General features: G+C 37.6%; 1 protein-coding gene across 3 annotated transcripts in view; it reads right to left on the bottom strand.

The window, feature by feature from the left end:
* Nucleotides 1-597: 597 nt before the first annotated feature.
* ATIM (timeless family protein) overlaps nt 598-17,591 on the bottom strand; it is a 30,379-nt gene continuing 13,385 nt past the window's right edge. For 2 of the 3 annotated variants that reach the window (XM_088895481.1, XM_088895482.1), the window contains 11 exons: nt 17,371-17,449; nt 14,608-15,147; nt 14,130-14,509; nt 13,740-13,823; nt 13,554-13,658; nt 13,028-13,267; nt 5,667-5,726; nt 5,287-5,529; nt 3,776-3,895; nt 2,409-2,516; nt 606-1,128 (listed from right to left, as the gene is read on the bottom strand). In XM_088895481.1, coding sequence (XP_088751607.1) covers nt 855-1,128; nt 2,409-2,516; nt 3,776-3,895; nt 5,287-5,529; nt 5,667-5,726; nt 13,028-13,267; nt 13,554-13,658; nt 13,740-13,823; nt 14,130-14,509; nt 14,608-15,147; nt 17,371-17,449 — 2,233 coding nt within the window. In that variant the 3' untranslated portion in view covers nt 606-854. Of the gene's footprint in view, nt 1,129-2,408; nt 2,517-3,775; nt 3,896-5,286; nt 5,530-5,666; nt 5,727-13,027; nt 13,268-13,553; nt 13,659-13,739; nt 13,824-14,129; nt 14,510-14,607; nt 15,148-17,370; nt 17,450-17,591 lie in introns of all 3 variants that reach the window. The other variant, XM_010263134.3, reaches the window with a different exon arrangement.

Here is a 17,591-nt window from a genome sequence, read left to right as displayed (position 1 = left end):
AATGAATATTAAGTTAGGACTAGGCGCCACAGGCCCACAGCCTTGGCCATGATCACAGATTCTGCTGACATGGCTCCTTTGTAGTTAGGTGCTTTTATCCTTGTTTTTAGTTCTTATTTCTTGTTGGTTGTTGTTTGTTGTTTTCTTTGTTTCTGCTGTGCTAGTTTATCAAGATATGTTTCCTACCAAAAAAAGGCTCACCGAGTCCGGATTAGCTTCACTTGATCGCTGTATTAGGGGCTATTTAATGTGCACGGAAAGATTAGCCTGGTTGTGAGGGATATGTTCTTGATGGCTGATGTGGAGTGATGTGGGGCGTTATTATCATTCAATCAGCCCCTAAAACAGCCATCAAATGAAGTTAATTTGGACTCAGGCTCACCACCCTTATTATCATCCGTATCTAGAGCTGTATTTGCGAAAAAAAAAACACCGTTAATATTATCATCAACAGAAGCTCACCCACAAGACCAATGTGCTACCAAAAAACCCACCGCAAAGGTCATATGAATTGACATCCAGGGATAAGAGACGGATTACGCCCTTTTATGGCTGTCCATTTTCTAAGCCTATAAAGGATCCATACAACACGAGAGAGAGAGAGAGAGCATAATCAGCATATAACTCCTGATAAAATTACGTTATTTACATTATGCATGGCTTTGACTGAATTCCAGAAACCAGCTTTTTACAGTTGAATTTTGCGCTCCCTGGAAGCCGTTGTTCGAACATCCCTAGTCCAAACAAACATGGTTTGGAAATTAGAAGTTCCAATACCTTCCCGAATGGCCTCAAATCATGTTCAATTTTCCTTCAAATGTATGAAGACAGAAGACCCCACCGCGCTGCAAACTTTATTCGTCATCGTCGGCATCAATCACCATCTTCAGTTTCCTTCTTGATACGGCACTTGTGCGTGCAACGACCCCAACATCATCCTCCGAGTCCACCATCTCATCGGCCAATTCATCATTGATATTTTGTTGTGAGACGTTGTTCACGGGAGACTCCATCTCTTCATCACTGCCCCCACCAGAAAATTCAGCCTCTTGATTAAGGTTAGCAACGTTGAGTGCCACATCATTAATATGCGGTAGCCCTGCCTCCTTGGATTGGCTGCTTGAATCCCTGCAAATACCAACCCAAAATAACTAGTCAAGGTTTGACTTTGACAGAAGTTGATTTGAGTTCAATGCACAAACACTTGCAAATTGATAGTTCGACGTTCAAACCTGGTCAGAATTTTTTTTTTTTTCTTTTATGCATTTCAATTCAGTTCTGGACGGCGAATTCATGCCCAACCTCCAATAAATCATTGAGCATCATTAGTTGGGCTAATCAGCAAATAGATTTTTATGCTCATTACGTTTCTGATGAGGTAAAGCAGTAATGGATTTCTGCTTCCTTCAGAGGGGACTTGAAATGAAAGGTACGATTAACGATGGATTGACCCAAGTCAAATAGATGATAGCAGGTAACCAGATACCCTTGACTTGAGTGCTAAAAGATAAAACACATTTCATAGGATTTAGGAATTTATCCAAGGGAAAAAGAACTTGGAACCTAAGATGTCTAGACTCCAGACAAAGACACCAATATGGAAATAGATACAGGAAACGGGGATACAACTCCATTTCCTGAGAACTTGGACATAGGTGTGAATATTCCATTTCCCATTTAGTATAACGTAAACCTCTAGCAAATACAATTTTTTACGCTATGATTTATCAAGACATACCACTTCACATATTCCGTAAGTATTAATGCTATAAAAATAATTTCTGAAAGTGCTTGTGCAATATTTAGTTTGGTATTGGATACACATCAGTATCCGACACTGATTTGTACGGCACATAAGGTACCCAGGCAGGTATTGTAGCTTAAAAAAAAGTTCTTTAGGCTGTATTTGGTTGCAGTGCAATTTCATTTGTACTAGTACAAATGCATGGGAGTGTAAATGAAAAAAGCAAATTCTTGTTTAATTTTGTTTTGGGTTTTATTTTATTCTGCTTCATGTCTTAATTTACTTCGTTTGTACTGCAATCAAACAAAATAAGCTAAAATTTGAAATAAAAATAGGCCAGAATTTACACTCGAATCATTTGCATTGCCATAGTTTTGCATCAGTACAAATTTATTTGCATTGCAACCAAACACAGCCTTAAGCTCAGTTTGGAAAGAGTGCAAATGCAAATATGCACAATACAAAGCCTTGTATTTTGTATTTCTAAACCTGTATTTGCACTATACATATTTGTATCTGCACTCCTTCCAAACTGAGCCTTAGGCAAAGCAAACATCTTTTTATTTCGGAACAGAATTCAAAAGCATTCCACAGGATAATACATGGTAAATTTCACTCATGTCTTATCAAGAAGAGTTTGGGTGGGTATCAAAAGGCAACATACCTTCCTGAAGCACCTTGAGTAGAGTTACTTCCAATTGCTGTCTCCTTAACTGAGCTAATTGTGAGTTTCTCATCCCGTGCCTTTGAAGCATGCCTTTTACCAGTTTTACTGTATATTAAGAAAGAGGAATTAACAAAGGTAGTTAAAAGAAATGCAGCAATTATAATGGTAAGCTGCAACTAAAAAAATAAAGCAATAAAGATCTTCAAAGCAAGGCAATTGAAAAACGGCCCAATACGCAATTCCTCAATATTTAAATATATTACCATAACCATGGTTCAAAGTTTATATTTTGTTAGGGCTTTTGCCATGTGTAAATGGGGATTTCCTAAATTCCACTCAGATATCTAGAAATGTGAGGAAATTGGGAAATATAAAAATATTAAAAAGAATTTGAAATTTATTTATAAAACTTGAATATCTTAAAAAAGGTAATAATTACACATTCAAAACTTATAATTTAAAATCTTGAATAGGTATCAGTGGTAACATCTAATATTATCATGTAAGGTTAGCAACCTTAAAAAACCACATTTAACTCTTATATACCAACTCCTTCACTTAGAGGTTCTTCAAGATAATCTCTATCTTAAATTAAAAGATCATATTAATTATTACAAGCTTTCTATTATTGCATAATTATTATAGAGTTAATTATTCTTACATAGTTACCCAACTAAATTTTTTAAAAGAACTTTTATTTTGAAAACCTAGTTCAAGGTGTTGATTGAAAGGCCAAATATTCAATAAATTCAAGTACCTTTTCTTTATTTATTCTGTAGTGTCTTCATTTTGCCCCTTGGGATTTGGCAAAATATAGAGAAATTTTGGGGAAATTTTGCCATATTTCAGAGAAATTGCAAACCATATGTATAATACCAAATGTGTGATAAACTTAGAAAAAGATATTTTTTAAATGGATTTTAAAAACAAAAATAAGGCAAAAGATTAAAAAAGATATCTGTCAAGGAAATGCATCATATCTGAATAAAGGGCAGCCCAGTACACAAGTCTCCCACCAATGCAGGGCCTGGGGGAGGGACAGATGTATGCGGCCTTACCCACAGAGGCTGTTTTCAAGATTTGAACCCTGGTCACCCAGGTCACAATGGAGCAACCCAACCGTTGCACCAAGGCCCATCCTCAAATGCATCATTTTTTAATATATTGAGATAACAAGTATACAGTTTTTTTCTAAATAGTTATTTCTTTTTTAATGTATTTTAGATCATGTTAGTGTATTACATTATCAAAGATATTTTTGTGGGCCATTCAGAAGAATAAAAGAAACTGTAAATCCATCATCCAGTGTTGTTTGTGTGTGTGTGTGTGTGTGTATGAGAGAGAGAGAGAGAGAGAGAGCTCACTCCAGAATAGAGATCAGAAGTTCCTCATCAGAATAATCCTGTAAAGATGTTGCTTCAATATTCTGTTTAGGTAAATCTGCAGTGGCAACATCCCCAAAGAATGGCTTGCTCTTTTTGCTCCTGTTAAAGTTAACAAAAATTTACATGCTTAGCAATCAATGATCAGCTACCAAGATTTAACAGTATAAGCTTTAGGAATACTGACAGTTCTCAGAATTGGACAAAACTTGCAGCATGGAGCTAAATAACCTAATTATTATAATCATAATAAAGAAAATAAGAGAAAAAAATAAAAGAAAATCAATAAGCCATATCAAATTTTACTTTAGTATTTTCATGATGATAATTTTAAAGGGCCATTACACAATGATGATTCCAGTTATCCAGGTCTTGGGAAGGGTAGACTGGGAAAAAGATTTAAATTCATGTTCTAATGCTTGTTAGCCTGAGATTTCACCATTGCACCAAATAATGGCTCCTTTTTCAAGATTACAATCCCAGGTTTAATGAATTAGTAGAGAATGAAAGAAAAATAAAGAGGAGCCTTAAAGAACCAAACCAAGAATGAAAAAACTAATCATAGAGTAGGAAGTCTCGGTCTCCATTTTCACATAAAGGGTTTTTGTGCCCTTTTATATGGCAACTGGTGGAAGGCATTTCAATTACTAGCCCTTATTAGGAGCCATGATAAGTAACATGTAAAAGTAAATCAAATCTCTATTCCTATTCTTGCAAGCAGGTCTAGAAATCCTCTGTACTGTTTTTACTAACTTGCCTTGTTGCTTGTCGAATTATTGACTTGAATAGCAGAAAGGGAGCATTTACTGTCCTTGCCTTCATCACACAATGCTTGCATGAAGTCTGGCACCACTATTAAAAGGTCATGATATTCAATTAAATCTCTAATCATATCTACAGCAGCGTCTTTGTTGTAGATGGTGGGGGGGGGGGAGTTATTCTCATCTGGAGTTTCTTTTGTCCTAATAAATTCTCTTTACAGCATTGCCTACTTCCAAAGAGTTGTTGTAATAATCATATTTTATTACTTGACCACTTTAATTAGTCAAACCTGATTCCTAGGGGCCTCCAGCTGAAATTTAGCTCAAGCCCCTCCACTCATTCACCGAATTTGCTATTATACTTCATTTCACAGGCAAATTTTCTATTCCCTCTGTATGTTGTTATGTAAGTTATGAAGTATGAACTTGTTATAAAAATTAACTATGGTTTTCTTGCATCTCTCTGACTTTATGTTTTGCATATATTTTTCTTTTCTATCACAAAATAGGCGAGTTTAGCAACCCTTCAATACTATACAATTGGTCGAACGAATACGATATGCTACTACTCATCTAACATCAACTTGTGCACATGTACTGTTCTCCACTAAGTGCCAAATCTAAGAAATGCCAGAATAAATGTTTCAATTATTTAGAGAATATACAACACAGGCAAATACCTTACAGCCCTATGGAGAGTACAAATTTGCAAAAGTTAAGCAGACAACTAACCTTTTCATTAGTGAAATCAGTGTTTCTTCATCAGATTTGTCTTCCTCCACATCTGAAAACAATCCTTTGGGATGCTTGTCAAGCAAGTGCTTCTTGCCTTCAGACGGTCTCTTTTTTCGAGGAACAAGTAAACCAAGTTGCTTAAGTTTATGTGACACTTGAGCTGCAGTAAATGTGTTATCAGCATCTAACGCTTTTGCGATCATGTAGCTGCACCTCTTGTGGTCTTTAAACCTGCATACACAATAATTAAATCATAGGAATCCAGATTTAAACAATGGTAACTATGTACTAGTGAGATGATTCTGGTTTCTATTTTCTACCATTTTAATTGTTTTTAAGTATAAGGGGTGATGCAAATAAAATATTTGAACACTCACTGCTCAAATAAGTCTTTAACCATGAGCTCCTGCTCTTTGCTAAAGGCGCATATCCTTTTCCTAGAAACAATGAAGATAATATGCATTAATCAAGGTAAAAATAAAAATGTCAGTATGATTGTAAATATGAAAAATGCTTGCGAAGATGCTTATTATATGTTAAATGCTTTTACAAGTCTATAGCAAATAATTACAGTTCCTTAAGAAGGCAAATTAGATCTACCCCCATAGTTCCCAGATAAATCAGATCTGCAGCAACTTCAACGGTTGCTTGCACAAAAATGGAAAGACAAAGAAGAAATAAAGGATAGATTATAGAAACTAGATAGGATAAGAGAGAAAACTGAATATAGCTATGCAGTCCCAAACCAATGGATGATTGAGATTCCCCACTGTAAGAAAATTGACTCCTTGAGCAAAACTAAAAGGAAAAAACCAAGTTAATTAACACACATAGCTTTGTAAAAAAATTTCACATATTCTTTATTAACTGTTTTACAATGAGTATATAACTAATTCTATAGGGGACAAAACTTGTATTTGAAAACCATAACCTGTGCTCTGAGTAAGATCTTAAGGAAGCCTTTTGCAGCAATGAATGGGAAACTCCTGAGCAATCTAGTTGGTCCAATGCTAGTTGCACCCAATATCTATCCCCTGGACAGCTGGGCATATAATGTTTACAAGCTCAATTCTGGACAACCTAAATTTCTATTGTTGTGGCCCCAATGTAAAAGACTGTCAGTGGATTGGACCTCAGACCCATAATGGGCAGCAATTCTGCATTCTTCCACCCTAAAACACGTAAATGTTCTCTTTACAACTCAAACAACACCTTGAAATCATTATCATCATCATCCAAATCTTATCCTAACTTTATGGGACCAGCTACATGAATCCTTTTTCACCATTCCATTCTGTTTAATACAGTATCCATTGTTAAATAATTAGAACTTGAATCATTTCTTACTACTTAGACCCATGTCCTTTTTGGTCTACCCCTACCCCTACTAGCCCCTTCAACTTACAACACATTACTTCTTATGGGTGCTGTCAAAGGTCTTCTATACATGTGACAAAACCATCTTAGTCTACTATTTTTTCATTATATCACCTACTGGAGCTATTCCTAGGTTTCTTCAAATGACTATTTCTGACCCTATCCTTTCTAGTTTTTTTCACTCATCGATTTCTGCTATACTTGTTTTTTGGACATGTTTTTTGATTTCCCAACACTCTTGCTTCATACAGCATAACTGGCCTTACAACCAAGTATCAAAAAATTGTTACACCTAATGCCCTCAATTGGGTATCAGTGCATCTTGATATGGACAATAGTCACTTTTTTTTATTTTTTAGGTATTAGAAGGGTGCTGTTAAAGCCCCCAAAGTTTTAAAACTCCCAAACATTTTCTTTATTGATGTATCCATGTGTTTTGGAGTCCACCGATACGGATACAATATGCCTAATATAAGGCATATCGTATTGATATTTTGATCCTTGCTTACAACCATTTTATCAAATTTTCCTTTTAACCTAAGTGGTATTTTCCCATCACATAAAATTCTAGTTACAGACCTCCATTTTTCCCATCCTACTGTAATTTTATGGGTAACATCATCCTTGTTTCGAATGCTGCTACAGTAACCCGAACCAGGAAGAGAAGAAAGAAGAAGAGGAAGAAGAAGAGAAGAAGAAATAGAAGGAAAAGAAGGGTCTGTCGAAATCTGATGGTTATTCCATTCAGTCGACCCCCTTAATAGTCATTTAGATTCTAATGACATTTACAAAGACTAAACTGCCCTTACTTAAGTGTGGGGCAAAGTGTTTCTAATAAAACTGCCACATAAGCAAATCACTTAACAAACATAAGATGACTAAACTACCCCTATTCGGCTCACTTTAACACTCCCCCTCAAGCTGGAGAATATGTCATATAATCCCAACTTGTTACATAGATAGTTCACTTTCCCTGAGCTTAGAGCTTTTGTAAACAAATCTGCCCACTAATCATTCGAGCCCACATGTTCTGTGTTTATCTCTCCAGCAAGAACCTTCTCCCTCACAAAGTGGCAATCAACCTCTATGTGCTTTGTTCTCTCATGAAAGACAGGATTGGATGAGATATGGAGTGCAGCTTGATTGTCACAGTACAATCTCATAGGTTTATCCATGTGAAACCCAATTTCTTGTAGGAGATTCCTCAACCACACTAATTCACAGGTAGTGTGTACCATGGCCCTATACTCGGCTTCAGCACTGCTTCTGGCCACAACCGTCTGCTTTTTACTCTTCCACGTCACAAGATTTCCTCCAAGAAATGTGCAATAGCCTGTAGTAGATCTTCTGTCAATCACTGAGCCTGCCCAGTTTGCATCTGTATACCCAACTACTTCAAGTTTTCCTCCTGGTTTATACAATAGTCCACGGCCTGGAGCTCCTTTTAGATATCTTACAATTCTAAGAGCTACATCCCAGTGAGGTATACGAGGGTTCTACATGAATTGGCTCACCACACTGACTGCAAAGGAGATGTCGGGTCTCGTGATAGTCAGATAGTTCAGCTTCCCCACTAATTGTCTATACCTTCCAGGATCTTCAAATACTTCTCTTGTATCACTGCTCAACTTAACATTTGGTTCCATAGGTGTCTCAACCGGTTTTGCACCTAACAGTCCTGTTTTTTCCAGTAGATCAAGAACATATTTTCTTTGGCACAGATTTACACCTTGTTTTGACCTGGCAACTTCTATTCCCAAGAAATACTTTAATGTTCCAAGGTCTTTTGTTTGAAAATGCTTTTGCAGAAATACCTTTAGTTTGTCAATCCCCAATTTGTCACTGTCGGTAATGACAATATCATCCACATAGACCACTAAAAAGATCTTCCCAGCTTCTGAGTCATAACTGAACACTGAGTGATCAACCTAGCATTGCTTCATTCCAAAACTCTTCACCACTTCGTTGAACTTCTCAAACCAAGCACGTGGCGATTGTTTCAACCCATAAATTGCCTTCTTCAGTCTGCACACCTTACCATCCTCCCCCTGAGCAACAAACCCAGGTGGTTGCTCCATATATACCTCCTCCACCAGATCACCATGGAGGAAGGCATTTTTTATGTCAAGCTGAAACAAAGGCCAATCATACATAACTGCTAGGGAAATTAGTACACGAACAGAACCAATCTTAGCCACCGGAGAGAATGTCTCCAAGTCTGGCCTTCAGACGCTCCACACTACCATCTGGCAAGTATTTCACAGTATACACCCATTTATAGCCCACAACATGCTTACCAGGTGGGAGAGTAGTAAGTTCCCACGTTTGAGTATGTTGAAGAGTAGAAAGTTCCTCCTCCATTGCCTGCCGCCATCCAGGTGAACTAAGAGCTTCTTGGACATTGTTAGGTATGGAAATAGAGGACAAAAGTGAAACAAACTGGCGATGTGAGGTAAAAAGACGAGATAATGAAACAAAATTGGAAATGGGATGGAGGGTAGAACTGTGTTTACCTTCCATAAGGCAATGGGTAGGTCAAGGTCTGAAGGTTCAGCAATAGGAGGCATGAGAGGATCCGCAGATGAGGTAGAAGCTGGAGGAGGGGCCAGTGTCGTTCGACGTGTATACACTTGCCGGATCGGTGGTCGTTTGGTGGTGATCTGCACTGGATGAGGGAATGAATCTACTCCAACAACAGCATTTGAAACTGGATCACTGACAGGAAGAGGAAGAGGAAGAGGAAGAGGAAGTAGGGTGGAGACGGAAGTGCTTCAGGTCTTGAGAAGAAGGGGACAAACTCAAAAAATGTGACATCAGGGCAAACATAGCACTTTCGGGTAATGGGATTATAACACTTGTACCCTTTTTGAGTCCGAGAGTAGCCAAGGAAGACACATTTAATTGAGCGTGCATCTAGCTTGTCTATTCCAGGACTCAGATTATGGACAAAGCACACACAACTAAAGACACGAGGAGTTAATGGAAATGGAGATAAAGTGGGAAACATGATAGAGAAGGGAGACCGACCACGAAGAATGAAAGAGGGCATCCGATTAATGAGAAAACATGCAGTGAGTACAGCACCACTCCAAAACCGTTTAGGAACATTCATGTGATGAAGAATAGACCGAGCAGTTTCAAGAAGTTGACGGTTCTTCCGTTCAGCTACCCCATTTTGTTGAGGAGTGAATGCACATGAGGTCTGATGAATAATGCCATGCTATTCTAAATACTGTTGAAATGAAGTAAGAAAGTATTCACGACCATTATCTGAACAGAGAACTTTGATTGGAACACCAAATTGTGTACGTATTTCAACATGGAGTTTTTGAAAAATGGAAAATAATTCACTTCTTTCTTTCATTAAGTAAATCCATGCCATTCTTGAACAATCATCAATAAAGGAGACAAAATACTTGTACCCATTATAAGACTCTATTTTGATTGAACCCCAAACATCTGAATGAACCAAAGAAAAATGACTCAACATATGACTCTCAACTCTTGGACTGAAGAACACACGACGATGTTTCCCAAACAGACATGACTCACATTGCAAAACTGACAAATGACTCAAAGACGGAACCAATATCTTGAGAGCCTTGAGAGATGGATGTCCTAGTCGGCAAAGCCATTGTAGAGGAGTAAGTGAAGTCTGAAGAGCAATTGAAGATCCACCACCGTCAAGATAATACAATCCTCATGCCCCCCACCAATCTTCTTCCCCGTCGTGAGATCCTGAAAGACACAAGTGGAAGGAAAGAAAGTAACAGAACAGTTAAGAGCTTTGGTTATTTTACTAACAGACATAAGATTGAATGGAAACTTAGGTACATATAAAACAGATGATAAGGATAGAGAAGCCATGTCAACATTACCAACACCACAGATGGGAGATGAGGACCCATTGGAGAGTGTAACAGTTTGTGGTGTGGAGGTTTCAGAAAGAGAAGAAAACACACCTAGAGTCCCAGTCATGTGATTAGAGGCTCCAGAGTCAATAATCCAGGGAGAGGTTTTAGATGACATGCAAGCAATACCTGAGTGGGCAAGTGTGTCAGTGGTATGCTGTGAAGTGGTTTGAAGGAACCGCTCATACTCATCACACGGTACACTCACCATCTCCCTCCCAGAAGTAGATGTAGATGTGGGAGGAGTTCGGTCTGCCTGTTTACTGTCACTGATATCAACCTCACCTGCTACAGCATGATTAGCCCGTTTAGAGGGAGGGCCATGTAGGTCATAACAGAAATTCACTGTGTCCTTCTCTGCCACAATGAGTACACTTCCTTGCAGAGTTATTCTTCCCTCCACCACGGCCTCCTCATGAGTCACGACCACCCCGACCGATCATGGAACTGCCACGACCTCCTCGGGAGGCATGTCCTCCCCCTCTTGTACTGTGTCCCTCCTCTAGCTGTCACAAGTGTTGATCTATCAGATTGTGTGGGATTCTCTGTCTGTCCCAATGAAATTCTACGAAGCCGTGAGAATACTTCCTCAAGTGTAGGAAGGGTAGAGCTCCCTAATATTTGAGCTCTAACTGGTTCATACTCCGATTTCAGCCCCACCAAGAATCTTGTAACATCTAGTTGTTCCCTTTGCTGTTGTTGAACTTTAATATCTGGAGTGAGGGGATGATAGACATTGAGTTCATTCCTTATATTCTTCATGCAGGCATAGTACTCTTCTAGTGTATTGTTTCCTTGTTGCAAATCAAAGTACTCCTGATAAAGTTGATATACTCTTGTTGTATTATCTTGTCCAGAATACAACTTCTTAGCATGTTCCCATATATCCTTAGTCGTATCAAGAAACATGAAGTTGGCACTAATTTTGGGTTCCACACTGTTCCATAGCCAAGTCATGATTTGAGCATCTTCTTGTTCCCAATCATCAAACCCTGGAGAGTCATCCGATGGTTTATCCTCTCTTACGTGCTTCACTTTCCTCTTTGCCTTGAGGAAAACTTCCACTGATTTAGCCCATGGAACATAGTTCTCCCCATTCAGTTTAATTGAGGTCATCTGTACACCTAGGTAGTCAGGGGAAACCACCACACTAGGTTTCTGATCATTATTCCCATCTCCTATTGCTGCCATTGTACTCTTTCACAATTGCCTCTAACCTGAATTCTCAGCTACAAGCTGACAGCTGTTATTCAAAGTTTGATGTTCCAGCACCTATAGCAGCCCCTAAACACAACAGTGGGTACAAACGCCTTGTTCTTATTCACACTACTGCTGATTTCACAACACCACGAACCACATAAGCATCAATCTAACACTCACTAATCACATGTAAGCCCTCTTACAACCACTCAATAAAGATTGTGCACCACAAGCACCACAACATAGTCAAACCTGTTACACCCAGTTCAGACTAGTTTAACCCTTTTAAGAGGGCATTACACAACCACAAGAAGCTCGACTAGGTCACTGCATTACACCTTACACCACTTGGCCACTTACAGCAGCCCTAACACCACTCAACAACTTACAGCACCCCCTACACCATTCGACTACTGTACACACAGCCCATTCTAAGGCAACAATGAACCTAGTTCTCTAGGTTCTGATCAGTACTAACAGATTCTTGAAGGGTTTCTACCCAGAAATACCAGCAACACAAGAAGAAGAGATAACCGACCTTCCTTTGAGAGTCTCAACCAACCATTCACTGCTGAAATCACTTTTCTTGATGAAGAAGATTATGTGCAGCAGAGAGAGACGAGTTGTGACGTTTCAGACCTAGGGCGAACCAGTTCTCTCCATTGACTGACCAGAAACGAAAGAAGGGTCATGAACACTGCTGAGATGCTTTACGAACTGAAGTAGGTCTGGAACATGGCTCTGATACCATGTTTCGAATGGCTACAGTAACCCAAACCAAGAAGAGAAGAAAGAAGAAGAGGAAGAAGAAGAGAAGAAGAAGGAAAAGAAGGGTCTGTCGAAATCTGATGGTTATTCCATTCAGTCGACCCCCTTAATAGTCATTTAGATTCTAATGACATTTACAAAGACAACTGCCCTTACTTAAGTGTGGGTAGAGTGTCTCTAATAAAACTGCCACATAAGCAAATCACTTAACAAACATAAGATGACTAAACTACCCCTATTCGGCTCACTTTAACAATCCTCAATCTCTCCCTTGTCATGTATTATCAAACCAAGGTATGGAAAATATCACATTGAGTTATCTCTTGGTCTCCAATCCTAAATGTACCCTGATTTGCACTCCTATTATTAAAACAACACCTTGAAATTATACATCATAAGCCCTTGCCCTAAAGAAGATAATAACCTTTTTTAAAACAGCAAATTATATGGTCTAAAATCATAGATATTGGTGCAATACTCACGAAGACCTCCCACGGAAAGAGCTCTCCTCCAATCCATTCAAAGGAAGGTGAGTATCGTCATTCCCCAATTCCTTTCCTTCCAGCATCACATGCTCATCCCTACCAGTGCAAAGATTTCTTTTCTTGGATGTCTTGAGTCCTAGCTGTTTAAGCTTATTGGAAACTTGAACTGGGGATACTTTTCGACTATGCTCAAGAGCTTCAGCAATAAGACGACTGCAGTGCCGATTATCTTTGTATCTGGAACAGTCAAATAAATATGTTAGAAAAGAACCGGAGGAGGGGTGGGAGGAGTACAAATTATTGCATGAAATGCTAGACAAAACTATATGAAGCAATAATGTCAAATTTCATAAGCATAAGTCAATTTTGAGACATAAGCTAAAAGAAAAAAAGAGTCCATTGTGATTAACACAGCTTGCTGTCCTCTTTAGCTCCTTGATTAATAAGCATCATTCGGAATAACCTTAAAAATTCAACCTAAATATTTAAAAGAGAAAAGAAAATTTTCTCAAAGTAAGCATACTTCTCATAAAGATTCTTAATATCAGTTTCCAGCTCTTCATCAAAAACAAGTCTCTTCTTTCTTTGGGGACCTCTTGGAGAATGGTCTTCCAAGGCATGCCCTTCACTACAAAAGCCAAACAGAGTGAACAAGGAAATTTATTGTCCAAAGAATTAAAACAAGGGGGGAAATGTCTGATAACTATACCTGTAAGCATCATTCATGTCATTATTTTCCTCTCCGTTGATCTCAGCATCATTCTTAAGCTTCATTTCATCTGGATTTTCTTCCCTGTCCATACATATCGTGAACTAATCAACATCAACATCTGTGTGAATCCTATTGGCAAGAAATTTAAGACACATCCTAGAATCTTGGAACACACTGTAATTTTATGCTCCAAGCATTGTTTCTTCAAATTATAATATGGAAGTAAAATTAAAAACTGAATTGCAGAGGCAAACTATGGAACTCTCATCCCAGAAAGCACTTATTTAAATACTGATAAAAATTCGTATATGAGACTGGTGCCGAAAAGAAAGTTTAAGTTTTCTTTATTGATGGAAAGAAAGTTCAAATTTTGCAGAGAAGTCTTACTTTTGATAACTGAGATCGTGGGAAAAAACAATATCAGCTTCATCTTCACCAAGTGAATCTGCTATGCTTCTTCTGCCCATCTCTCTGTTGCTTTGCAATGAACTGATTTGTCCTTCATTCTCAGATGAAGCATTTCCCCATTTTTTACTTTCCCTTTTCAAGTTGCGAAGCTCATGTAATAAAGACTCAGAATTTATGTAGTGACATTCTTTGCGTGTCTTCCAGAACAGTATTTCCACAAACAGAAGTGGCTGGGTTTTCATTTTCTTTAGCATTTTCCTCACCAGATCAGTGAGAAAGGAAACTATATTTGCATAATCCTTGCATGGAGAAGACTTCTGCTCGGCAAGGATATCATAGAAGATGGTGAGGAGTGATAACTGCAAGTTAGGCAAGCACAGATATACATAATGAGACATGGACATGTTTCAAGTTTCATTTTCAGTATTAGAATGGCAAATTTGTTTTGAATTGGAACCTGATAAAGCATAGGAGAAAGTTCAAGATCATCAGAAATCCTCCGCAGCATGTATAGGATATGGTGATTTGTAGTAGTGGAATTGCTTCTGTAAAACTTCAACAACCAGCACAAGTTTTGGATAATGGTGTTGTTTGTAAAAGTAGTGACCAAACTAGATATTTTAAAATCAACTTCATCCGTAGCAACTGTCTGATCATCATCAGATGAATTCTCTGTTGCATATGCTAGATCATTGGCTGTATGACTAGATTTTTTGTTAACAGGCTGTGCCAAATCTTCCCCAAGAATCTCTGTGTCCAATGGGGGTATTTCAGGCTCATCAACCAAATAACTGTCCAAAATATTTTCTTCTTTTCCATCAACACTTGAGTTGGTTACACTTGTTTTTAGGGGCATGCCTGAGTCCAGAGATGGTTCACAAGTAGAATTTATCTCTTTCCGTACACTATTATTATCATCTCCCAATAGTTCCTCTTCAGCTGCTTTGCCATCCCCTAGTAATTTCTTCTTTCTTCCCCTTCTTGATTTTCTAGAAACCTAAGAAGATCATTTAAAAGAGCAAAAGAGATCAGATTAATATGGTAGAAGAAAACTTTTCCAACACCTTGAAACAGAGATATGAAACAGTTGTAGCCAATAAATTATATACACACAGAGCATTGAAATTTATTTTCTGACTTAATAAGCAGCTATCATGGAAAATGAAGATCCCTCTTGACTTGCAAAGTGCAAACGCCATGTCTCTCATCCATTTAAGTTTTTTTCCCAAGTTACAACCAAACATTAGAAAAATTAGGAATATGATGTTTCCCTATTGAACATCATTTCCTTCATTTTACCTACAATCATACATAACATCACTGTAAATGCATAGTTGGCACATATGTTATGAGCAATGCATTCAGTGGGAACCTTGGAAACTGAATTGAACTAGACAGTCAAACTGTCAAACAGTTTAATTCACGAAATCACCAGTTTTGCTACACCAGTCAGAAGGATTAATCTGATGCACATTAAGGGTAATAGAAAGTGATAGGGAGACCAACAATGTAGTGAGAATGGGCCAAATGGGCCCTAGTGTTCTTTATTTCTTTTTAGTAGTGTTTAAAAGCTATGTTTCTTAGTTATGGGCCTTCTTTTATTTTCTTTAATTATCTCTTTAGTGCTGGCTGCCCCATTAAGGGCATCCAAGTAATTGTACTCAGACTTAGAATTATTAATAAAAGTGATGAAAGGGGGTTAGAGAGAGAGGTTCATATTCTTATTTTCTCTCTTCCCTTCTTTTATTCTTCCACAACCTATTGCTGAAACTTCTTTTCTCCTTTTTCCTTCTCTCTTTTCTACTTTTCTTGCATTATCTGAATTACTGTAGGTGTAATTATCAAAACAACAACAATAATAATAATAACTAAACTCAACCTCAACCTTAATCCCACCTATTTGGGTCAGCTACAAGAATCTTGTTCCATCATAGTGCTCCATCATCGAGAGCCATTTTCTGTCAAATTTTATGTTTTTAGACCATTTTGTATCACTTAAGACCATGATTTCTTTAGTCTTCCCCTTGCTCTCTTAGAGCCTTCTAATTGCATCAAGTAACTCCTCACTGGTTCAATCATTGGTCATCTATGAACATGAACAAACCATCTCAATCAACTTTTTTTACCTCGTCAATAATTGAAGCTACTACTAGGTCATCTCTAATGTGCTAATTTTTTATATTATCCTTTCTAATCTCACTACTCATCCATCTCAACATCCTCGTCTTAGCTACACTCACTTTCTGACAATGTTTCTTGATTGCCCAACACTTTATCTCATAGCAATATTAGTCATATGACTGCCTTATAGAAAGTCTCATTGATAACATGCCAATCAAACAGCATACCGGATGCACCTCTCCACTTCAACCACCCTGCTGTAATTCTAAGTGTAACATCTTCACTAATTTCTCCCTCGTTATGGACAATTGATCCAAAGTACCAGAAGTGGTTAGTTTGGGATACTTCCCATCCATGAATCATAATTGCAACACCATTTTCACTAATGATATGGAGAAAACAAATCTGAGAGGGATAATACTATCTTAACAGAGTAAAATAGCAAAGCAGAACTTATGCAGCTGAACCCCAAATACTTAGGGTAATTTGCTGCTTGAATTCAATATCGTTTTCAACTTTTTCATTAATTTTCACTACTTGGATATTTGAATAAGAACAATAAAACTTTCAAACTGTGTAATAGCAATCCCAAATTACAAAAGGAAATATTAAAAACTAACAATATTAAACAAGATGGGTTTAGAAGATCACTTTTAGGTAACCCATCCAAAATAAACTAAACTGCCTTAATTGAGATAACAAAATGTGCTTAAAAGACCAAAATATTAAGAAAAAAGAATGTCTTTTACAACATTAGATATTATGAGAAAAGAAATATCTCCGCATCACTTTTCTCATTAGGTCTTTACCAAATATGAGTGAAATCCTCTCTGTAATAAGTACCTAGCTCAAAGCTATAGAAGGCATTTAAGCCTTAAAGAAGAGGTAAAGGTCTGACTCATTTTGTACTCCAAGGTACCCTGACAGAGATAATTGATTTATGCTCACATCTTTATTCCATGCAATGGGTATGTGAGCAGCATTAAGGCTTATGTTTTCTATTAATAGTTAATACATGTCCATTCCAAAGAAAATTAGGGATGATTGAGTATATAATAAGTTGAAAGAAAATAATATATCATAAACAAAAAAAACATACCCTTAATGTGCCACGTGCTTGAAGTTTCTCCATAATCTGCACAACTAAATATATCATTTCGACTAGATCTGCAAGATCACTGACAAAGGAGAAAAGGTTATGCATTTAAGCAGCTAATATACATGTATATATAAAGAACATCTTTTGTGTTTTCATTGGAGATGTGTCCCATCTATCAAAAATTGAAAATGGCATACCAAAATCAGCAACTAAGTGTACAC

Source organism: Nelumbo nucifera, chromosome 1 (assembly GCF_055504915.1).
Source record: "Nelumbo nucifera cultivar China Antique chromosome 1, China Antique-T2T, whole genome shotgun sequence".
Taxonomy (NCBI): domain Eukaryota; kingdom Viridiplantae; phylum Streptophyta; class Magnoliopsida; order Proteales; family Nelumbonaceae; genus Nelumbo; species Nelumbo nucifera.
This window is presented reverse-complemented; position numbering and strand designations above follow the sequence as displayed.